The sequence below is a fragment of the Chrysemys picta genome, chromosome 9 (genome assembly GCF_011386835.1).
Source record: "Chrysemys picta bellii isolate R12L10 chromosome 9, ASM1138683v2, whole genome shotgun sequence".
Taxonomy (NCBI): domain Eukaryota; kingdom Metazoa; phylum Chordata; order Testudines; family Emydidae; genus Chrysemys; species Chrysemys picta.
This window is the reverse complement of record NC_088799.1, coordinates 75322883-75347726: the sequence shown is the minus strand read 5'-3', so window position 1 is coordinate 75347726 and position 24844 is coordinate 75322883. Positions and strand designations below refer to the sequence as shown.

General features: G+C 39.0%; 1 protein-coding gene across 20 annotated transcripts; it reads left to right on the top strand.

The window, feature by feature from the left end:
• LOC135972126 (zinc finger protein 711-like) lies at positions 1-15437 on the top strand. Of its 20 annotated transcripts, none has more exons than XM_065556510.1 (10): positions 1-138; positions 2885-2930; positions 3245-3671; positions 6138-6235; positions 7349-7507; positions 8079-8225; positions 8910-9047; positions 11129-11176; positions 11838-11981; positions 12590-15437. In XM_065556510.1, coding segments are annotated over exons 4-10 (1815 nt in total). In that variant the 5' UTR covers positions 1-138; positions 2885-2930; positions 3245-3671; positions 6138-6234; the 3' UTR covers positions 13768-15437. The 20 variants fall into 20 exon arrangements, with proteins under 20 accessions (XP_065412582.1, XP_065412583.1, XP_065412581.1 ...); XM_065556511.1 differs by lacking the exon at positions 3245-3671 and adding an exon at positions 1608-1666 and having other exon boundaries at positions 2291-2930; XM_065556509.1 differs by lacking the exon at positions 2885-2930.
• Positions 15438-24844: the final 9407 nt, after the last annotated feature.

Genomic DNA, 24844 nt, shown 5'->3' with positions numbered 1-24844 from the left:
AAGAAGTTCTTGTAACTAATTCAGATACAGAAACTGTGATTCAAGCAGCCAGTACTGTTCCTGGTTCTACGGTTACAATAAAAACTGAAGATGATGATGATGGCAAGAGCACTTCTGAAGACTACTTAATGATATCTTGTAAGTGAAATAAAGGTAGATATAAATAGGAGATTATTTCAACTAGAAGTGGTCCAGTAGGGAGAAGTTATTAAAACTGAAATCTTGCTAACCTGTGCACCTGAACTCTCTGAAAGAACAGTCTCTTGCCACATTAATGACTTGGTGCCAAGAGTTAGATTTTTGTGTGTGTGTGTGTAATTTCTGAACAATGGATGTTCAAAAAAAATATTTTTAATATACTACATATACTGTAATTTAACCTCGCAGTGATACAGTAAATTTAAAAAAAACATAATTATAAATTATGGAAATATGTGCAGAAAATAGCATTTTTTGAGTTTCATCAATAGCATCAAGCTAGAAAAAAGAACACAATATAAGAATGGCCATACAGGATCAGACCAGTGGCCCATCTAGACCAATATCCTGTCTTCTGATAGTGGCCAGTGTCAGAGGAATGAACAGAATGGGGTAATTCCCCTGTCATCCAGTCCCATCTTCTGGTAGTCAGAGGTTTAGGGACACCCAGAATATGGAATTGTGTCCCTGACCACATTGGCTAACATAAAAACATTAAAGGCCATACATTTGTCTGACAAAACAAAAAGATAGTAGCCAATTTGTTGTATGTACCACTGCCTGGTCTGAACTAAACTTAAAAAAAATATGCATTTATTGACTGACACCTGATCTGAGGCTGAAAATGAAAACTGGCTTCTTGCCCTATATTGCACTGTGGGAAGTGCACATAGATTATTAGCTACCTGCAATTAGAGTACAGCTGGCTGAGTGAGAGCAACTGTGGGAAAACTGCAGACTAGGCAAATAATCCTTTTTTTCTACAATTAAATGATATTGACAATTGGATGTCTGGTACCAGTTTTCACTCTCACCCACAGGACTTCCATGTAGGTTAATTAGTATACAAAATATCTGTCAGCGAAAACTTTTCTGAATTACAGCTAGTGAAATTTGACTAGGCCAGAATAGGTTTTGATTGTCCAATAACCATTTTATATAGCTGGTAGCAACCCATCTCAATAAATGATGGGAATGCCAAGTGTGTCAAAACTTCAGAGATCTATTTTCAATAAACTGCTTTTTTTTTTAAATTTTCAGGATAAATACAAATCACTGTATTCAGATATGTCTTATCAAGTCTACATTTTGAAACATGTCTGTGATGCTGTTTTCCAAAACATTTTTAGAAGTATTACATGTTTAGATTTTTTCCCAAAATTGTGGGAGAGACAGAGCTACAGTTTTCATCAGTCTGTCCTTAATGTAATGTCACGTGCTGCATGCAAGGGCACTTTAAATATGTCATTTAAACTAGTGAGGGTTTTTGAACAAGAACACAAAGAAACCATTATGAAAGCAAATCAAACTTTCTACAGCAGTGGTATTCCTGTGTATGTTTTATGAGTAAAGGAACACCATTATAATGCTCAGTTGTTTTCACTGAAAGAATTCCTCCTTTCTAACAGAGTACTTATGATGAGTTGTGTTCTGTAACTGCGATATTTCCAACTGCATCCTTGTAATTGTAAGTAAAGTCATCTTTGGAATTCCTTCTAAGGTAGATAACTATAACTTGATGGTAGTTGTTGTGACTGTGTTTTAGGCACATCATGGTCTGAGTAAACACAATTGCAACCCGAGTTATAAGAAAATCTGGTTTTTTGAAGAGTCATTATTAGGCTTTAAAGTCATCATCTCATTTAGACCAGTAGGACAGTTCTCACCACTTATGGGGCTTGATCCTGTAATGTGCTGAGCACTCCAGTTTTGGTGCAACAAAGTATATGCTAACTTTAAAATTAATCGTAAAGTTAAGCATGTACTTAAATGTTTTGCTTGACTGGGACCAGAGTTCTCATCACCTTGCAGAATCAGTCCTATAGAGCTGTTTTTTCAGGTTATATAAGATGGTGCTGAATTGGTTATGCTTCTGAAGATAATATGTAAATCTTTACAGCTAGATAATGGTTCTTTTTGTTTCCTTAAAGAAAATGAGAACTTGTATTCTGCAGAATCTGACTCTGTCATGCTGAGACAGATAAATAGATGTTTTACTGTATAGTTAAATATGCAACATATATTAAAGGAGTATAATTGTATACTATGATTCCCCATGATATATTACCAGGGTTTTCAAACTTTTTTGTAGTGTGGACCACATCTGAACAGAGAGATTATCGCATGGACATTTTTCTGATTCATGAACGCATAACATCCTTTGTCAACAACAGCAATTGTTTATATGGAACCATAATCTTAGAAAAGTATTTCTAATATTTGTAAAGCTGTCTTTTAATGAAGTGTAACATCTTGAAACAAAGAGATCTTACATCATATGACCTGCTTGCTCTTCATGGATCACCACTAAGTGCTCTGTGGAACATAGTTTGGGAGCCCCTACAGTAAACAGTGTTCTGGGACAAAAAGCTGGGTTAAAGCTTGTTCTGGGACAAAAAGCTGGGTTAAAGCTTGGAGCTTTATTTCAAAATTACCTTATCTTGTCACTTTGTGTTACAGTGTTAATACTGCTTAAATGTAGTTTACACCATTTTAAGATTGTATCTTCTTTGGCTATGCTACAAATTTATAAGGAAAAATCTTTATTTTAATGGTAAATGTTACCTGGAAACTAATAAGTATAGTCTGATCTTTTTGCTCAGAAGTTGATATGCACAGAAAACTTTGTAATAGTCAAAGTTTTCACTAGAAGTTTGTCACCATTGATCTGTTTTGTTTTGTGCAGATGAATTTAACTTCTTACATTAAAGGAAGCATTATGAGCATATCAGGTAAAAAATCATAAGGTTGAAAACTCAATTCCGAATATACTTACAAATCAAGCCATAGCATATTGGATATGTCAAATCACAGTTTCTGGAGACTTAAAATGGCCCAATAGGACACGTTAATGTTACCGAAAAAAAAAAAAAGGAAATTTAGAAGTTAAGATAGAAAGTTTGTTTTAAATATAACCTTCTTTTAGATTACTTAAAACAAACAAAATGAGGTTTTAATCTGTATACTGTACACACCAGATAACCAGGGTAAATGGGACAACTGGCACACTTGTAACTTAAAACATATTTTTTTGTTTGTTTTTCAGGTTTGCGATATTCAGACCCACAGGGGATTGCCAGCTTCTGGTCTATGTGTTGGCCCTGTATGCACTATGCGGGGGATCTCATACCCACCAAAGAACAACACTGGAGCTGGCCTTTAGGGGTAAGGTAATGTTCCACCACCACCTCCTTTTTAGTATATTACAATACAGTGTTGCATAGTTTGCTAAAATATTTTAATATAAATTTCCTATATTGTACCATATGGTATATAAAGTAAACATATTGAACTTTAGAAAACTTTGCAAAATTGTAAAACCATGGGACTTATATTGCCCTAATTTCATCCCTATGGGCTTCTTTGGTGGGTGTGGTATCACCAGCATAGTGCGTGCTGAGATATCACATGAATTGGGAGCTGGCAATCCACAGTGAATCTGGACATCACACACCTGAAAACAACTAAAAAAGGTAAGATTTAAGTTATAAGTGTCCTGAATACTCCTCTTATTGTGCTTATTTAGGAGGATTCAGCATATATTTCTAAAGCAATCTGTTTGTTTTTTAATAAATGGGGAAGCAGCGTTATCTAATGTTTATAGTGGAGAACTCAGAGCCAGGAGACTTGTGTTTTGTTCACCATTTTTTACTGACTTACTGTGTGATGTAGAAACTTTTATTCCTGACTTAAAACAAATACTGTGAATTTAGTATTCCTAAAGGCACTGGATTAACAGCCTATGTAACTGGAGTCCTTTTAAGAAGTCCATGTATTGTGTATGGATGGTGTTCAAGCAAGCATCTAGACACTGCCTATCATCAAAGAGGAAATCTCTGGGAATTAGAAATTAGTTCAGTTCTCAGTCTCTGCTAAGACTGCGGACAAAAATTAATTAGTGCTAACTAGCTTGATTTTTTTTTTTTTTTCCTAATATGACTGTCTCTGAAAAGTGGACTTATTTCATGTAAACTAGCGAAGTAGATGGTAGAACTTATAGTTAACTTTTTAATTGCAACTGAGGTTGAGCTAGATATGTTTCATCATTCTAGAAGTGAAAACAACTATATTCCATTACCATTCCCTTTCCCTCAAAGCATCCAGTTTCCCTAAATGTATCTATTATGTTGCAGATTTATTTCAGGAGTTGACTCCAAATTTTGTTATACTCAAAATGCTTAAACTGAATGTATTTCAGCTCCACTTATTAAAAGAGGAGCAGCTTGATTTTTCAGAGAGTCTAGGTATATATGGTTTAGGACAAACTTCTTGATTTTTGGTTTCAGTTCTATGTGCTTAGCCCCTCTCAGAATAAGGCTGAGGATGTTTGTTGGTTTAGAAATACTTTTAATATTTTAGTTATTACAATAATGTTGCCTGCTAGAGCAGGGATTTATAATTTTTAACAGATGTAGTTAAAAGTAAATTGTATATTAAGAGATAAGATACAATATACATCAATATACACTATATGAATGTTTCACTTTATCCCTCACTGAAAATATTTATTTATATATTTTACAATGAAGTATTTTTTTAACAGGGTCTTTGTTTCATTGGCATTGGTGCTCTGATAAAGCAAGAAAGCAATCAACCTCTGAAATATTATATTAGTTCTTAGAATTATATCAACAGAGACACAAGGACATTTGATCATTTTCATCACTCCATACCTTGAATATTTTGAAACTTTTTAAAGAAAAGTCATGTAATTGATTATTCCACTGTTCCTGATAGGACGAGGCCTCCACTTTTGAACAATCTTTAAAGTATTAACATGTTTATTTGTCTTATTTAAATTAATTTTGTGTAAAATCTGTAAATTAAAAAACAGAAAACTAGATGAAGCTTAAAGTCATCATCTTGAAATCACATTTACCTCAAAGTTTTATACCTATTATACTTACAAGTAACCCCCTAAATTAGTGTAAATTTTTTTATACTTTTGTTTTATTTTGTACATCTAACAGCACTTTGTGTAGTCATTTTCATTCTTCTCCTGTATAGTCAGTTTCCAATACCACAAAGATTTACAAATGGAACTACTCACTTTGGTAGAACAAATCATGTCCAGAAATCTTTGCAAGATTGAGGACTTAATTGGAAAAACATCAACAATGGAACAGAAAATCCTGTGATTTTTTTTAAAGGATTTTTTTCATGAAAAGAACCAGGTCATTTAAGATGCTTTATCAGAAAATTAGTCCGTTTCAGGATATTATAAAATAGTCAGATTCAAAATATTTAAGTTGATAGCACCCTTTAATAGACAAAACATTGGTTGTCTTAGCTCTCCCTTCCTTCCTTTCCTTTAAAAGGTACATGGATAGTTGGATTTAGTTTTATGTCTGAAACACCATTCTGATAACATGAGCATGCTCTAATAGTACATGCTATAGCTGCTTCGTATAAAAAATTTGTATTAACAGCCTGATACAGGTAAACTTATTAATCAAAGGTATTTGTAGATTCCTTTCTAGTTTTGCTATTCTTGGTATTCATTTTCTTGTTATGTTGGATATCATGCAGTCATCTTGGGTGGGAGGCGGTAAATGTTATACAGTACATTTATTCAGGACATCTTTAACAAATAAGGGCTTGATCCTGCTCCCACTGATTTCAGTAAAGCAAGATCAGCCATAAATTCTTTAAATTAAAAGGAAAAAGACCCTGAAAGGTTTAAGCTCATCCAGAAGAAGAGAAACTTAAACTTGGATCCCTGAAAGCAATTGTGTCTTTTGCAAACTCCCTTACCATTTACAACCCAATCTATTTTTTTTTTTAAAGCTTGACATATGCAAAAGATTATGTAGCCTCCTATTATTTCACATTTTCTTTTTTAATCTATATTAAATTACAGAAATTTAATTTTGCAATACTTTACATTAGTATTTGTTGATTTTTAATGTTAATCAATTAGCTGCTTTATGTCTATTTAGTTCTGTTTTCAGTAGCTCCAGTATTGTTCTGACTCATTCAAAGACTTCTGAGATTCACAAGTTTCATCAGTGACACCAAAAAAACCTGCTGCAGTTGAGTAGGTATCATTAAAATGACTTTCAGAGTAGATTATGCCAAATCATAAAGAAATAACCCACTGTCATATCTTTTAAAAAAAATTCTCACAGTCTTTGTATTTCTAATATAATACACATATTTTTTTACCTGGAAGATCATCCAGTATGGGTTACAGCTTATTTCAAAGTGTGGAATTCATTCCTCATTTGAGGGCTTCAGTGGGTATTTAGTGTTGCATTAACCTTATGCTGCCCTGGGCTTAAGGGAGTAGGTAGTGTTCTGTCAGTACATGAGTAATAAAAATGCTTTCTGTTGTGTGCCATTCTGATCAGGCTTTTTTAGTGTTCTTTGCTATGAAATCAGCCCTATATATGTGAACATTTACTTTATCAAAACTCTGCTCTTCCACTTAATAGTAGTTTGAATGTAATGATTTGATTCTATTGATAAAAGTACATTTTGAGAAAGTAGATTGAGTAGTAGGTGACTTAATCCTTTAGTTATAGACATGAAGGATGGCGGGTAGCTGAACTTCAAGTAGTTGGACATAAATCCAAATATTACTATCTCAACTTTTAACTAGCAAGAGACAAAATCTCACAAATATGCTTGCCCGGATAATAACTGACCCCAAAAACTCACAGCCAAACTAAAACACATTTGATAAGAATAACCGCTGTTATTATTAGTAATAGATATTTTGGACAGTAGAGAATTTGAAAATCTCAGAAGAATTAAAATATCAGGTTCTGGGTTTGTTTTTTAAATTATATTAGCTATGTCTTATATTTTTACTTTTTGATCAATCTATACCTTCTAGGCTTAATAGTTTACAATAGAATAAATATCAGATACTTTGTAATTACTTAACGAGTCTGCTTCCAGTGTGATTCATTTTACAGCCATGTTTGTCCTTCATTTACTAAGTTTTGATAATGAAATTGAATACTGGACTTTACTAAAATAGACTAAGATATAAAAGGAAAAGGAACCATCTGTATAACTGCTTTTATAATAGTAGTTCCATAGGATCTTACATATTGAATATGTGAGGAAAACTTGCTAGAGATCACTTCTTGAGTCTTAACAAAATTTGTGTGTGAACCTCACTGTCCTTTTTTTATTTTTACAGTGGATGATGTTGGAGAAAAATTAGACCATATTGGAAGCACACCTTTAAAAATCAGCACTGAGGTTTCACACGATGATGTTTCTAAAGACGACGGGTTTGGTTCAGAAGTTATAAAAGTGTATATATTTAAAGCTGAAGCTGAGGATGACGTGGAAATAGGCAAGTTCTTACCTTCTGTTTATTGGTTCAGTAGTTTGAAAATGTTTGTTAGTTTTGTGTTCTTTAATAAAATCCACTGTTTTGCAGTATGTGAAATAACATTTTTGTAATGGTCTGTTGGGTATGTCAACCCAATTTAACTATTCCTTTCTCAAGGAAGAATCTCAAGTCTGTTTTTTGCCAGCACAATATTCAAAACACGCTTAAAATAGAAGCTTTGGGGGACACATAATATTTCTGTTCATATTTAACACACTGTTAGCATGCAAAAACTGACACCGTTTATGCCTATGATATCACCCGAATAGTACTATCCAACTGTTCAGCCCTGATTTTTGTCAGGATACTGGTGAGAAAGGAGGGTTTTGTCTATTGTGCCACCAATGAGTAACAAATTTGAAATTTATAATGGCAAGAAAATATTTATTTCAAAGCATTTAATCAGGGTTTTACTGAATGTCTGTCTAAAACAGAAAAAAAATACTGATATAGAACATTTTTCTAATTTAATTCTCATGAGATGATATTCTAGATGATCTTGTTTACATTGACTGTGGTTTTCTTTTTCAAGGAGGAACAGAAATTGTCACAGAGAGTGACTTCCACAATGGACATTCTGTAGCTGGAGTAATTGAGCAGGGAGGCGTAGGCAGAATGCAGCGAGAGAAGATGGTTTACATGGCTGTTAAGGACTCTTCTCAGGAAGATGAAGATATTAGTAAGAATTCTTTTTTTAAAAAAGTACATTTAAAAAATAGTACCAGAAATGAAAACTGTGTGCATAATATTGGTCACTTTCTAAAAGGAATGTTTTCATGTTTGTGAATGATTGTTCTCAGATTTCAACTAGTAGAAATCATATCTTGTCTTGCCCACAAATAAGAGTAGCCTATAATTATTATAAAATACATATTGTGCCTATCTTATACAAGCAGTTGATTATTTGTATTGAATTTAATGTGATCATTGATTGAGTCAATGAATAAGTAATTGATTTTTGCAACTTGCTAATTTTTCAGTTTGCCTAACAAACTAACTTGCTAAAATCTTTTTTACCTCATTTAAATAGCTTTATTATTGAAAGTGTCAAGACCATTTTAGATCACTTTTTAAATTTTATTAAGTAGAGCAGAACTTATTCTTGCAAAGTGGCAAAGAACCATCAGCAGTTACACATTTACAAGGTCCTTTTGGTTGATAGTTATTTTTCCTATCTCCAGTCTAGCAATGTATATGGATAAAGCAACATAACCCTGTACAAATATTTTGGGTAGGGAAGAGAATTGTTCAGTGGGTATCACTACTAATCAGAATAATCATATGAAAATAAGCAAAGGAAAATTTAGGCTGAACATACAGTAACATTAATTCAAGAATCACAACTTCTCCTCCTTAAATGCAGGTTGTGCTGAAATAGCAGATGAAGTTTATATGGAAGTCATTGTAGGTGAAGAGGAAGCAACATCACTTCCTGACACACAACTTGAAGACACCGGTGTGAATAAAACTTTTGTTCCTGTTGCTTGGGCTGCTGCTTATGGTAGGATGCTAGATTCTTTTTTTCCTGGGAATCCCCTCCTCTTATTTTCCCCCTAACTTAGCTCCCAAATCTTTTAGAACATGACCTTCCTACTTCTCAGCTCTGTCTAAGGAGAGTTGTAAACAGCTGTCTCTGGAGCCAGTCATTAACTTACAAGAGTCACACACTGGGGTTGCTCAAAGTGATATTTCAGCAGCTGTGCATACTTTCTCCAGAATGCCCTCAGACTCTTCCAACTAAGGAATGAACGAAAATGCTAGTCCCAAACGCTAGCGTTTTGTTTCACTAGCCTGCCAGACAGCCCTTAAATTATTTTAATATCTGTTTTTTCTTAATCATAAAAAATACCTTGCTTAGTGTTGGGTTTTATACAAGGAAAAGCATAGTAGTTTGTAAGGTTTTGATACTGTTGTTCCAGGTACTAGTTCAGGGATGTCTAGCATGCAAATTTCCCTTGCATATCTTGAAGTCAGCTACTGAGCATTATAGAATCTTGCATAAGCTAAAGGAATTTGTTTAATATACAGGAAGCTGGCTGGTGAAAGGTTCACACAAGTTTTATCTGAGAAAAGGAAAATGAGTGTGAGAAAATAAGCTTAGGGTTTGTCATGCAGACCTCTTCCTCTCTCAGTCCTAGGCCATGTCTGCACTAGAGAGCTTAGAGTGGCGCAGCTGTACCAGTGCAGCTGTGCCACTGTAAGATCTCTAGTGTAGCCAGTTTATGCCAATGGAAGAAAGTTCTCCTGTCAACATAATTAATCCACCCCCAACAAGTGTCGGCAGGAGAAGCTCTTCTGCAGACATAGTGCTGTCCACACTGGCACTTACGTCTGTGTAACCAGTGTCGCTCGGGATGGCGGGGGTTATTCACACGGGCTGAGCGACATAAGTTACACTGACATAAGTGGTAATATAGACTTAGCCTTACACTTCATAATCAAACTCTTCACCCTCTGACAGAAAACAAATTGTGTGTTTTTTTTGGTGGTTTTTTTTAAAGTCTTTTGTATGTCTAAATAAGTTGATCTTCATTGAATAGTATGAACATTTTATTAGGACGTTTTAATGGTGCAAATTCTATTAATATCATATATATTTACTATACTGTAGGTTTTTAACTTATAAATACATCATATTTAAGGGAATATTCTCTCAGATCATCTCTGAGTCATGAAAGAGAGAGTCAGTTGTTTAAGGACGGAGTTCTAACTGGAGTTGGCTGGAAAATGGAAATCCCTTCCTGTGAAAAACTTTGCAATTTTGAATTTTTTTCCATGCTGAATCAGGATGAAAAGTTAAAACTGCTTTAATAAAAATAATAAAAAAAAAAGTGGGAAGGGATGAAAAATTCCATTTTGAAACAACAACAAACATTTTCTACTTGCGGGCAACTCGCTTGGAAGACTCTTGTTAATTTAACTTTCTCCCTGCAGGCTGAAAATGAAATTGACGATCATTCCAGGCAGGCAGCCAGAAGAGCCATCAATTTTTTTGTGGAAAAATTTGAATGTTGTGAAAAGGGCATTTCCATCAGAAAATTAATCTGACAGAAAAGTCCTGGCCAGATATACTTCTAACCCCATTAGCTGGCAGACAAAACTGTGTTTGAACCACAGAGTCCAAAAGCATAGCAAAAACTTTTTCAGTCCAGAATGAGAAAATGAGAATACTGCTAAGATGTAGCCCATGTCATCCCATAGAGCTTCAGCATTCTTCGTGCAAGTGCTGAATGACCACTGTATCAAGACATGGTAAAGTAGTCCAAAACTTATCATGCACCAAGTTCTTGATAGGGAAGTAAGATCTTTGAACTTGCTCTCATCAAAAGAGAATCGCGGAACTTGGTTATTTTGTACTAGGTGGTGTTTACCAGAACCTAAGAAGAAAGCAAGTTTGTACAGGTATATGTACAATATGGTCATTGTCTGGTTTGGCATCTCTGTAGAGAGTGGTCAGGATGGTGAGGACTCTGCAGTAAATAAAGTTTACTAGCTAGCTAGCTGTTCTCTCACACGAGTTTCAAACCATCATTGTCAAATACAATTTCAGTTTATGAATTAGTAAAATATTGTGTTCTATAGGAGATGAAAGAAGACTGCCCAGAAGGTATGAAGACTGTCAAGCAGCAGGTGAGAACATATAATTATATTTGATGCAAGAGCTACATTTGCTTTCATATTTTTTTGAAAAAAACACAGTTGTATATCAGATTTTCCACTAAGAAATTCATGACTGTCTCCCTTATTTCATGGAATATTGACAAATTCCTGATCCACAGCTGTCCTGATCAGTGAATGCTACCAAACTTTTCAGAATGCATATGTGTAAGGGTTCTATACACTTGGAACTCATTTCTTCAAGGAATTGCAGTTACATAAACATTGTAGAAATAAGAACAATCCTAAATGCAACAGAGACCCTCAGAAATGTACATCAGTATCTTTTAGTATAGTTTTTGGTGATCAGGGAAGGGAAAATGAGGCCACTGGGGAGTAAAGGACTGCTAGGTTGAAGGAAAGAACAGGCATAATTAGCTGAAAGTTAAGGGTTTGGGAGTGGAGGAAACAAAGGTCCATAATGAGTCCAAATTTAATGAAATTCTTATATAAGGCCTTATCAATAGCTATGGTAACTATTGACCCTTTGAAAAAAAGCTTGCCCATTCCTTTCTACAGTGAACATTTATTTTTAAGGTAATGTAAAGTGACTTGCTCCCATGTGAATCCAGTCATCTAGTCCCAAAGAAAAAACTTGCTTATAGTTTTTATGGTGTCTGATCTTTGTATTCAGGAAATAACTTGGATACACGATTAGAAAACAAAAATGGTAATGCAGCACAGTACCTGCAAATCTGTGATAGCATTAACACAAATAGAGCGCTTAAACAAAAAGCCAAGAAGAGGAGGAGGGGAGAAACCAGGCAGTGGCAAACAGGTAGAATATTTTTCATTGTTTATTGTATTGGTTTATATGGAAAGATCCTTTTTCCTGCAACTATTTAAAAAAAAAAAAGCACACCTACCACCACTGAAATTGTGTAGTGCAACTGTTCTAAAATTGTTGTCCCTGGAGAATTTGCTGATGGTCCACAGATTGCTGACTGGTACATCATGCTGACTCTCTTAATTTCCAGCTGGCAAATTGCGTTAAAAGACATCTAAAATACATTTTTTCTAATATTACTTATCCACATAAACAATTCCTGTAGTTGTCACGGGGATGTTATGTGATCATGAATGGGAGGTGAGATATACACAATTGGGATTGGGAGAAAGGTTGATTAACAAGGCAATCTCTCCATTAATTTGTGGTCCATTCAGTAAACAAGTGCCACCAGTGCCCATGCATTGGGGGTTTATGCCTTACTTCAGTCAACTCTTTTAACAGTATTTAAAATTGTAGATATCTGGGATTTAGTTGTTTAAAGCTACTAAACTATTTGCTCTATCTGTGAAGTTCAAGTAAATGTTCTTGAACAGTTCTTTTTAATTCAGCAGTTTTATCAGTTTTCTTCATAACGTCTTCTGTTTGTTTGAAAACAGCTGTTATAATAGGTCCTGATGGACAGCCCTTAACTGTCTACCCTTGTCACATATGTGGGAAAAAATTTAAATCCAGAGGATTCCTGAAAAGGCATATGAAGAACCACCCAGATCATATGATTAAGAAGAAATACCAGTGTACGGACTGTGACTTTACAACTAACAAAAAAGTAAGTTTCCACAACCATCTGGAAAGCCATAAACTTATAAATAAAGTTGACAAAACCCATGAGTTTACAGAATATACAAGGAGATACAGAGAGGCAAGCCCATTAAGTTCTAATAAACTGATATTGAGGGACAAGGAGCCTAAACTACACAAGTGCAAATACTGTGACTATGAGACTGCAGAACAGGGACTGCTGAATAGACATCTGCTTGCAGTTCACAGCAAGAACTTTCCTCATGTTTGTGTTGAGTGTGGGAAAGGATTCCGTCATCCATCTGAGCTTAAAAAGCATATGAGGACCCACACAGGGGAAAAGCCATACCAGTGTCAGCACTGTGTCTTCAGATGTGCTGATCAATCCAATCTGAAAACACACATAAAAACCAAACATGGGACTGATTTACCATTTAAATGTGAGCATTGTCCCCAAGCATTCACAGATGAAAAAGAACTTCTTCAGCACACAGAGTTATTTCAAGGACATAAGACTCATCAGTGTCCACATTGTGACCATAAGAGCACCAACTCAAGCGACCTGAAACGACACATTATTTCAGTTCACACGAAGGACTTTCCCCACAAATGTGAGGTGTGCGAAAAAGGCTTCCATCGTCCATCTGAGCTCAAAAAGCATAGTGAAACCCACAAAGGTAAAAAGATACATCAGTGTAGGCACTGTGACTTTAAAACTTCAGATCCTTTTGTACTTAGTGGGCATATCCTCTCAGTTCACACCAAGGACCTGCCTTTTAAATGCAAAAGGTGCAAGAGAGGATTTAGGCAGCAAAACGAACTTAAGAAGCACATGAAGACCCACAGTGGAAGAAAAGTGTATCAATGCCAGTATTGTGAATATAGCACTACGGATGCATCAGGCTTTAAACGGCATGTAATATCAATACATACAAAAGACTATCCACACAGGTGTGAATACTGCAAAAAGGGATTCCGTAGACCATCAGAAAAAAATCAACATATAATGAGGCATCACAAAGAGGCCATAATGTAATATATGATGTTGAGAAGGAAGCAATTTAGAAACTGTGATATGCTAATTGGGGAAAAAAATCTCATGAACTGTTTCTCCTGGTTTCAAAGCTTGATATTAAATCATAACTTTACATTCTTTGTATTAAAAGTCTTAAAAGTATTAAGGTTGACAGGGATCTCATAGTCCTATGATTGTGGCTTATCAGAACCTAAAGAGCACTATAGAATGCAGAAAGATGGATGAATGTCTGAAAGGTTGCAGAAGGATTGCTGAATGTCTTCTATTAATAGTATTATACATTGTTAAGCTACAGAAGGGAAAATGAAGACGATTGTGTTATCCATTTCATCAGTAACAGCATTTGTCTCCAATATGAAAACTGTTCAGTTGTGGTGGGGTTATTTACAAACTTTTTGTCAAGGCAACCAATTCAAACTTCTTATTCAGTTTTGAAAAGAATATAAGTCAATCACTTGGTCATTATGTTTTTAAATTGTGCCTGGAAATTGTATTCCAGAATTGGTCGAATTTGGGGGTTTCTCCCCCCCCCCCCTTTTTTTTTTTTTTTTTTTTTTAACATTTCATTGGGAAACCTTTTTGTTTCCTTTATTAGTCTAGGTTCAGTGAGTAATTTTTTAAAACTATTTTCAGAGCTGCTAACCTATTTTATGGCAGGATATGATGTTAAAAATATTGCATTATGTTATAAGCTCAAAGGTGGTGTTCCGGTGCTAGGGTTAAAAATATGTATGTATATAATTTCCCTTTTTTATCTGAAACTGCAGTTGAATGTTCAGTATGGCACATGACAAATACCTTTGAATCTGTCATTTTTTTAAAAGGAAAAAATGAATGCAGCTGATAGTGTTGTCCCAACACTGTTTTGTTTTGTTTTTCTTGCTACTTTAAGATCTTCTCTAAAAAGAGTATTAAAAAAGATTCAAACAACACAATAGTTTTTTTGAATTAAAATACAAAATACTTAGAGGTTCTTTAGGGCAGTATTTATAACAGGTATGGCTAGTCTAGTCCTACCTGCTAATATAAAATTTTCAGTATAGACATAAAATTGCACCTTTTAATCAATTCTTTAAAAATCTCTACCATACTATAAACATGCATTTTCAATCTGTAAGAAAGTATATATGCAGTATTTAACCAGAAAAATATGCTGCCACTAGAGTTTGGAGGTGGATCTTCAGTTTACAGTGTATACATTTAAAATATGCATCCCTTTAAACAATGCTTTGTGTTAGCATGCTGCAAATCAAATGGCGCTTAATATAACAAGCTGGTCTAGGGCTATTTAATGAAAAACCTGTTCATAAATGTTATGCATATAATGTGTACTTTTTTACTTTTAGTTGCTTCATGTTTGCACACAGCTGTTTACATGATAAATTGTAACTTTACTTCATGCTATATTGTGGCTTTGTGTTTCAGATAATGTTCATATTTTGTTTTTGCACCAGATGAGAATCAGTTCCTTGAGAATAAATTTTTTTTATATTTCTAAACTTCAGAAAGCTAAATTGGGAAATCTCTTAGAAAAATAAGTGTTTTATGTGGCTGTAAAAAATGATGTACACGCTGTAAAATAAGATTGTCACTGTTACGTGGGATTATTATTTCTAAATGTGTTACTCATCGTAATGAGCATACAATAAAATGCATCTCTTGCACTCCAAGTTTCTTTGGAGTCTTTGTTTCTCATTTATGCTGATTCTGGGAATGTTCTCCTTGGCTGAAAATGTGCCTAATATTTTAATTTCATCATTCTTTTCAGCTTTGTATGAGTTTAATCATCTGGATTGCGGTAAGCCAATTAACTAACAAGTGTTCAAATAGACTACCACTTTTTATTGTTCCATTTAATTATTTTCATTGTATAGTGTTAGCACTAAAGCTGGGTGAAATTTTTTTGGCTAAACCTTTTTCGCCGAACAATGCAGGTTCAGATCAGCCAAAACATTTCATGAATTTGTGTTGACTGTGACAAATTATTTTGGTTGAAACTCCTCCCATCAGTCCTCCAAAAAAAATTTCTGAAAAAATAAAAATGTTTTGTTTTGACATTTAACTAATCAAACTATTTTCATTTTTTCTATTCAAAATTTCTTTGTTTCTAAGTATGCTTCAATTTTATTTTTCTTTAAAAACTCATAAATTAAGTGTTTCATTTCATTCAGAACATTTTGTTCAACCCCAGGGTTTTTTTGTTTGTTTGTTTGTTTGTTTTCAGCTTCTGTTGGTTCACCAACAATTTGTGGGGGGAATTGCTTTGGTTGGCCTGAAGTGTATTTATTTGTTTTTTAATATTTTTGGATCAGCTAGCAAACCAACAGATCAGTTATTTGTGCAGCTCTAATTAGCAGTGAGACTTTGCAGTAAATTTATTTCAACATATGTACTAAAATAGTCAACAAATATGGAAAGTAATTGATGTTCCTTTGAATTTCCTTGTTTGGATTCTGCAAAAACATAATTTTCCACACATTGTGGAAAAACCACAGGTAGGTTTAAATTTTTCATAAGAAGAACAGTTCACAATTTAAAATACTAAACCCTTTTTCCTTAATGGAGTTTCCTCCCTCCTAACTTCATGTTTTTTCAGTGGAATTATGTAAACTATAATCAAATATACAAAAATATATAATTGAATCAGAGTTTCCTGTGTGGAGATGTTTCAAAACAAAACAAAAGCCTTCAAGTAGTGGTATCCTGTAAATACTTCAAAGGGATTCCCACCAAAATGTTCCCCCTTGGCTTGTTACAAATTCAGTGTATCCTGTGGGCATGTGCTAACAGATATGAGAGATGGGGACTGGAGTGTCTCTTTTCTTTTTCTTTCCCATTTAAACCAAATGCCTTCTGGTAACCATTCCCTAACTAATCTAAGTTTAAAATCTAGTTAATTGAAGATGTTTATATTTTTTGTTCCTAAAAATTATACTGACTAGATTGACACAGCATGGGTTTTCCCTTGTACCGGGATTGAAGATCTACCCCCAATAGACTGAAGATCTTGCCACTGTCCTGGTCTGACCATCTCTTCTACCAGCAGATATCAGCTCTTCTCATCCAAAAGTTGGACCATTCAGGTAACTTGGAGTATCATTGAATTTATACTATATAAAACTTTACAAAGAGATTCAGTCCCACACAGGAACAATTTTTTGTAGGTAAAAATGTCACAAAATTAGTCTGGCATCCTCACAGGTGATTAGGGCTAGAAATAGGAGCACTTATCCTCATAGAGAAATATTTCCACCCTCAGTGGAAGCCAGCATTTGCATCTTGCATATAACCCTGGAAGGGCCTAAAATTCTGGATTTTAGCATCGTGACTTTTCATATACAGAAAAAGTATTTGAAGTCATTTTTATGTCTCCCTCTAATCCTGTACAGTAGTACTGTTGGTAGCTTAAAACGTTCGGCTTTACAAACAGTGTCCTTTGGTGCACACTGGTGCCCCTGCTCTCCTCATGCGCTGCACTGAGAGTTTAAGGGGTGGGGCAGACCAACCACCTCTCCAGTTCCTCCTTACTGGTGCATGGCCTGCATTGGAACCGAATCTAAATATTTAAATTTTATCTTTAATGTAGCTAGTGTAAATAGTTTTAATAATATAAGTCATGTTTAATTGGATTTCCTACTCCCAGGGAACCCTTCTGACTCCCTTTATGGGAATTAGATTATGCCCAGAACACTGGGCTTTTAAAATTGTCTCATCAATCCCTTCTCGTTCTTGGTCAGCGACAGCCACCAGCACTGCCTTTTCGGCCTTAAGAAAGTCCATATGTCGACCAGGTGAAATATTTGTTGTTGCTTCCCTAGCCATGCCCAGCCTGTGCAGGACTTCTTGCTTAAAAACCACCTAATGGAAAAGACTGTGAGACGCCAGGCAGACCCAGCCTGGGGGACCCTCTCCCTGCCCTGGTACATTGGCCAGAGTCAGTGAGGTGCACTCCTCCTACCACATGGCTGATTTAGGAGCAAGGGAAATCAAATCTCTAGAGTTCATCAGGAGAGCAGGAAATGTTCTCAGGAACACAAGAGCAGATCCCCCTGTAAGTCCACTCCAAAGAAGACATGTCCAGGTAGTACAATCCTCCATGCCCAGCCCCCAAAGATTTAGAATGTCCTAAGTCACAGAACCATGATAAAAAGAGGAGGGCTTTAGCGGAACCAGACTCTGCACCATCAATAACAATGGCAGCAATACCACCTAGGTTGAAAGACCGAGAACTGCTGGGCTATGGGATAAGTTCATCTACCATCCTGTCTGTTAGCTGCAGCTTTGGTCCGACAGAACTGTTGAGACTGCTGATTGACGTGGATCTGGCTTTTTTGTCTTTGAGGAAATCAGAGGAACCATCATTGCAAGGCGATCAAGAGCTTCCTGGAACCACCCTGTACGCAGACACACACCCCTTGGGACTAATGGTACCCCATGTCTTGGGGTTTCCATGATGCACCTTTGATCCATCCTACTGGGGCTAGTGGGCCCCATACATGATACCCATGGTTGGTGGGATCTAATAAGGAATCATTCCACTCCTCCCCTCCAAGAGAGCAGCCAGACCTTATATAAGACTACAAGCTGGATCCACTGGTTCCACCTGTACTGGCAAGGCTATCCTTAGTTCCCAATGAGGCAGTTACCCCAGCTTTGCCATCCCCTCCAGATTATTACAAGCAATTTCAAAAGCTGCTAAGCAGGGTGGTGGAGGAGCTCTTGATCTCCCTGATAGAGGTCCAGGATACACAACACAAGCTCCTAGATATCCTGCAACTCACAGGGTTCAGCCCGATAGCACTCCCAATGATTGAAGCCATACCAGAGCCAGTAAGAGCCATATGCCATAGACCGGAACATGCGCCCTTACCCCAGAGGGCTGAGGTGTGTAACTTTGTCCCGGTTAAGGGAGTGGAGTTTCTATTTACCACACCAAATTCCCTGGTTGTTAAGGCTGCCACAGAAAGATCTAGGCAGCAATATCCACGAGCCAAACCCCCCCCCACAAGGAAACCAAGCATCTGGATCTGGTGAGAGACGGTATAAACATCTAGTAGCCTCCAGTTCAGAATATATAATGATCAAGTGCTGTCGGCTAAGCATGATTTTCTGAATTATTCAAAGTTCTTAGATTTTAAGTGCAAATTACTTCATCAAGATGGGCTCTATTTCAGGCCCTTATTGATGAAAGCAAGTTCGGGGCCAAAACTGCATTAAAATTTACTGCTGATGCAATGGACACTGCGTCAAGGGCAACACTGACATGGTTACACTTATGGTTTCTCAGGGAGGTGCAGAATGCAATGGAGACCAACCTTTTCAACTAAAAACTTCTGAGACTTTGCATTCACTAAAGGACTCCAGGACAGCCCTCGCTCCCTGGGTATATAAACACCAGCTCCAAAGAGGAAATACCACAAACATCCCTACAAACCCAGGCCTATACCTCAACTATTTTAGCATCCGCAATCCTATGAACTGTCTCGTAAAGGACAGAGAGTACAAAAGCGATAATACCCTGCACCTTCCACGTCAACCACATGAACCCGGATTCCCCCCCCCACCAAAGATACTTTTGATGGGATGCTTAGGAGTAGCAAACCATTGTTAATGACATCTCCACCCAATGCTCAAATATCCTTTGGTGGCTGTCTAGCACTCTTTCCCTCAATTGAAGTGCAATAACAGTGGACAAGTGAGTGCTGGAAATCATCCATTCTAGCTATGCCATCGAGTTTCTTTCCCTTCCCAATCCCTATTCAGGGACCATTCTCACAAGGAGATCCTCTGCCAGGAGGTAGAATCTCTCTTCCAATGGTTATACTGGCATCAATACCATCCCTGGAAAAGAACACATGGTTCACCGCTCCTAATGTAAAAGATGCATACTTTCACTTGCGCATTCACCCTGCTCACAGAAGATTCCTCAGGTTTATGGTGGGTCATGACCACTATCAATACAGGACACAGGATGCTTCCATTCGGTCTAGCAACTGCACCTAAGGTCTTCACAAAAGTTTCTAGTAGTAGCAGCGCCATTCACATGAAGCTTCTTCACCATCTTTAGATGACTGGCTTCTCATTGGCAGGACACATCTAGAAGCCCTCACGTCAACATTTTAGCTGCTTCAGCTTCTGTCATCTCTAGGAGTCTGTGTGAATTTGGAAAAGTCTATCTTGACCCCAGTGCGGACCATAGAATTTATAAGAGAAACCTTTTGACTCAGTCAAGGCAAGATCTTATGTCTCAATGGAAAGATTTCAGACCATGACCAGCCTGCTAGACCAAGTTTTGTGCATTAGTTGGGATTTGCCTTTCTGCCTTGGGGCACGTGGTGCTGTGTGCTTATGTGACACTGTTTGCCAGACTCCACCTCTGTTGCCTGGAGGTTTGGCTCCAAAAAGTATATATAGACCAAGCAAACCTGGTATGAACACCATAGTAACAATCCCTACCAGGGTGAGGACCTCAGTAACTTGGGGAAGAGATCCAGGTCAAATATGTGTGGCTGTTCCTTTCTTATCTCACACGCCTGACCACATGATAATTATGGGTGCCTCCCTGACAGACTGGGGAACGCACATGGATAGTCACACAGCACAGAGCAGTTGGACTCTTTGAGATACCAGAATGCACGTCAATCTTCCAGAACTCAGGGCAGTTCAAGATGCTTGCAGAGCTTCTGCATCATTCGTTCAGTTTCACTGTGTACTCATAATGTCAGATGTTACAACTGTATTCTACATAAATAAGCCAGGAGGAATGAGATCCATCTCCCTGTGTATAGAAGCGGTTATCTTATGGAACTGGTGTATCAAGAACCATATCACACTATTGTCAGTGTACCATCTAGGAATCCAGAATTTGCTGGCATTTAGTCATCGATCACAATGAGTTACACAACTCAGTAATGAACAGCATTTTCACTCAATGGGAACCCCCCACTTGGTACATGTTTGCCTTGACAAACAGGAAATGCAACATGTAATGATGTAATGCTTCAGGTGAGCTCAAGGAAAGTACTCCAGAGGCGAAGCTCCCCTACTACCTTGGAACTATGCCTTCAGTCTCCTCCCAATATTACCTTGGGGTCTATGGAAGATTCAACAAGACAGGGCACAAGCGATCCTCATTGCCACTGGGTGGCCCAAGCAGTTCTGGTTTCCAAGGCTCCTACAAATGTCATTCTGTCCACCAATCAGCATTTGGTCCTTCCAGAATCTCTTGACCCAGAAGAATGGCAGTGTCAAGCACCCAAACCCTGAGGCATTTACCACACGGTTTGAATTTGGAAGGACATCAAGCCTAGAATCTTCCTGCTCTGAAGCCACAGAGACTATTCTTAATAATATCAGAAAGGATTCCACCAGAAGATGTTACCTAGCCAATTAAAAATGTTTCTTTATCTGGGCCTAGCAAAATCATGTATCTTCAGAGACCTTGGATATTCTTGCTCTTTTAGTTTACCACCTTACTCTCAAGGCAATGGGTCTTTCCCTTAGCTTGCTGTGGGCTCACCTGGTGGCAATCAGTGCATCATCTGTCATCAATGGTTATTTGATCTTCTCTCAACCAGTAAGAGAGAGATTCTTGAAAGGTCTGATCAGACCCTTTCAACCAAAAACCCGCACTTAGGACCTTTTACTTTCAACACTCACTAACTCAGCCTTTTTAATAGCTAGCTATGTGGTCTGCATCTTACTGGTCGATGAAAGTTGCCTTCCTTATTGCCATCACCTTGGCCAGAAAAGTGGGTAAACTTGGGAAAATATGCTATGGCCTAGTCCACACTAAGCCCCCAGTTCGAACTAAGATACGCAACTTCAGCTACGTGAATAACGTAGCTGAAGTCGAAGTATCTTAGTTCGAACTTAAAGGTACTTACCGCGGGTCCACACACGGCAGGCAGGCTCCCCCGTTGACTCTGCCCACTCCTCTCGCAGAGCAGGATTATCGGCGTCGACGGTGAGCACTTCTGGGATCGATTTATCACGTCTAGACAAGGCGCAATAAATCGATCCCAGAAGATCGATTGCTGGCCGCTGAACCAGTGGGTAAGTATAGACGTACCCTATGACTACACCCAAAATACACTCCTACGATAGTTTCAAAATTTCATCAGTCAGTTCATTTATCTGTTGGGGGGGGGGGTGTTTTTTCCCAAAGCCCTATCCCTCTGGCAAGGAGAGGAGACGTCATGCCCTTGATGAGGATTGGCATTTTATCTGCTAAGAATAAAACCCATCAGAAAGTCCCCTAGACTGTTTGATGCAGAATGAGTCTGAGGTCAAGTTACATTTTCTCAGAGGATCTCTGAGTGGATCTCTAGCTGGATCCTACTCTAGTTGGGCACACACTACAAAGGCACGAGGGGCTTCAGTGGCATCACTGCAAGAGGTACTCCTGCTCGATATTTGCAGGGCAGCCACGTGATGTTCTAGCCGCATAGTCATGAGACATTATTCCATGGTCCAAGCCTTCTCTGCTGACACATCGTCTGGGCAGCAGTTCTACAAGCAGCCATACCACCTGCATCCTCACTCCGTCGTCCTCTCTGAGTACTGCTTGTCAGTGGAATACACGCAAGGACCAGCACTTGAAGAAGAAAAGAAAGTTACTTACCCTATTGCAACTGGAGTTCTTCTTCGAGTGCTTGTTCATGTCCATTCCAATCAGGTGTGTGCGCATGCATGCATGTGCACAGTAGCCAGAAGATTTTCTCATAGCAGTATCCCTTGGAGTCGCGCCTTTATGGCGTTCAATATAGAGCCCTGCCAACCTGACACCTCCTCAGTTCCTTCCGCCAGTGACGGTTAGCTTGAACTTCCCCATGCTCTTGTCTCGGCAAGCACATTTAGCAGTATATATACATAGTTTTCATTAGCTTTATAGTGTTAATTAAATAGCTAGTAGTCCTTATTGTTAAATTAAGTTTCCTTTGGGGTGGGGGGGTTTTCCTCTTATGCTCTTTTGACGCCGGGGTCTCCGGGCTTCAAAGCCTGCGAAGCCTGCGGGCAAGTGAATGCCCAGAAGCGATCCTTTGTGTTTGAAGTGTTTAGGAGAGAGCCATCAGAAGGATCATTGTGCCATCTGCAAGACCTTTTGGCCCACGACATTAAAGGATAGAGATCAGTGCCTGAAGGTGCTGTTAATGGAGGCTGCACTCTGTCCCCAGTCCAACCACGGGTCGACGGACCCTGCCTTGGTGTGGAGCGCTACGGCACCGTCAGTACGAGCACCGGAGGCAAGTAAGGACTCATGGCACCATCCCGGTTCCACTCGTGACTCACATGCCGCACGCAGGCACCATTCTCAATCACCGGTGCCACAGAAGAGGAAGAGGCCGGAGAGGGGTCATTCTCCCCCTGCTAGGTCTAAGGAGCCAGCTGTTGTGAGACCCAAGTTAGGCCACGCTACTTCCGCTCCACCACTGGTGACTGTCACATTGACTCCTGCCCGCATGGAAGGGCGGTTGAGTCCAGACCCTCCTCGTTCACCAAGGCCCAGCCGGGAGCTGTGCCTCCCTTGGACTCCAGAGGCATTTGAGGCAGCCCAAGAACTGCTCCATCTCACAGCACCGTTCTCCCTTGCTAGATGGGGCAGGTTGCCGGCACCAGTTGCTCCCCGTGCACCTTCCAGGGGAAAGCCCGCCATGATGCCCCGCCGATCTCCAACCCCGGCGCACCACTCTCCAGCACCGGAACGGACCCAGCAGCCGCACCGGTCCCTAAGCCCTGGGCGTGAATGGTCAGCACCTGGAAATACCGCTCCTCCGTGGTCCTCTTTTTCAGACACATCGGAGTCGGACTCCTGTCGGTCTCGTAGGAGCAGGAGCAGACGGTCCGCGTCAACACAGGACCGGTACCCTTACCCGGCACTGTGGCCCGTGCAATAGCAGCTTCTTGCGCAGTGGCCCTTTGGATTCCCTGGGCTTTTCATCAAAGCCAAAGTCAGAGTCAAGGGTCACATTGCAGGGTGATGTCGGTGGCTGCGGTCCTGTTCGTACCCCCTCCAGCATTGTTGGCATCAGCAGGATCTGGGGTAGCCCCATTGCCACCCGGCACGTCCATCCTGATGCCGCCGGCACCGGCCCCAGTTGTTTTAGCTCCAATGTCTCCGACACCAACAACGGCTTTGGCACCAACTGCAATTCCGGCATTGACGATGGCCTCAGCACCGATGACACTTTTGGCACTGGCGGCGGTGTATGCAATCCCGACACCGAGGGGCGTGACACCATGCGGGTTGGCACCAGCCCAAGAAATCCAGGTGCCACAGGACCCCTTGCGTGTAGAAGGAAGGGAGCAGCCACCTCTTACGGGAGTCTCTTCCTCATCCTCACCGGACAAGGCGCTGCCAGGCACAGCTACGGCCCCAGTGCTGGAGGACAGCAGGGTGCTATAGCAATTGCTGCAGCGGGTTGCCCAGGGCCTGGTCATTCAGGCAGAGGAGGTAGTGGAGGACACAGATCCAATGGTAGACATTCTTGCCCCCTCTGGACCTGCACATATTGCCCTGCCTCTTATAAAAGACCAACTCTGACACCACAAAAACTTTGTGGCAGACCCCAGCTGCATTGTCCCTTACGGCTAAGCGCAACGAAAGGCACTACTTTGTGCTGTCCAGGGGCTACGAGCATTTGTATACCCCCACCTAATTCTCTTGTGGTTGATGCTGCCAACCAAAATGAATGCTAGGGCTCCAGGGACTCTCCCTGAAGAATCGGGAGGCATAAGAACATAAGAATGGCCATACTTGGTCAGACCAAAGGTCCATCTAGCCCAGTATCCTGTCTACTGACAGTGGCCAATGCCAGGTGCCCCAGAGGGAGTGAACCTAACAGGTAATGATCAAGTGATCTCTCTCCTGCCATCAATCTCCACCCTCTGACAAACAGTCTAGGGACACCATTCCCTAGATGCAAAACAACTTGACCTTTATGGGAGAAAGGTCTATTCCACTGGCAGATTGCAGCTCTGCATCTTTAATCAGCAGGCCATTGTCAGCAGGTACTGGTATAACACATGTGGGGCAGTGGCGAAGTTTGCGGAACTGATGTTGCAGGACTCCCGCGCT

Bases quoted from the DNA above. Each gene is read 5' to 3' on its own strand.
- LOC135972126 (XM_065556507.1), top strand. From the start codon at position 2,885: ATGAATTTAACTTCTTACATTAAAGGAAGCATTATGAGCATATCAG. The intron at 7,508-8,078 runs GCAAGTTCTTAC...TTCTTTTTCAAG, and splicing joins TGAGGATGACGTGGAAATAG to GAGGAACAGAAATTGTCACA. The intron at 11,177-11,837 runs GTGAGAACATAT...CTTTGTATTCAG, and splicing joins TGAAGACTGTCAAGCAGCAG to GAAATAACTTGGATACACGA.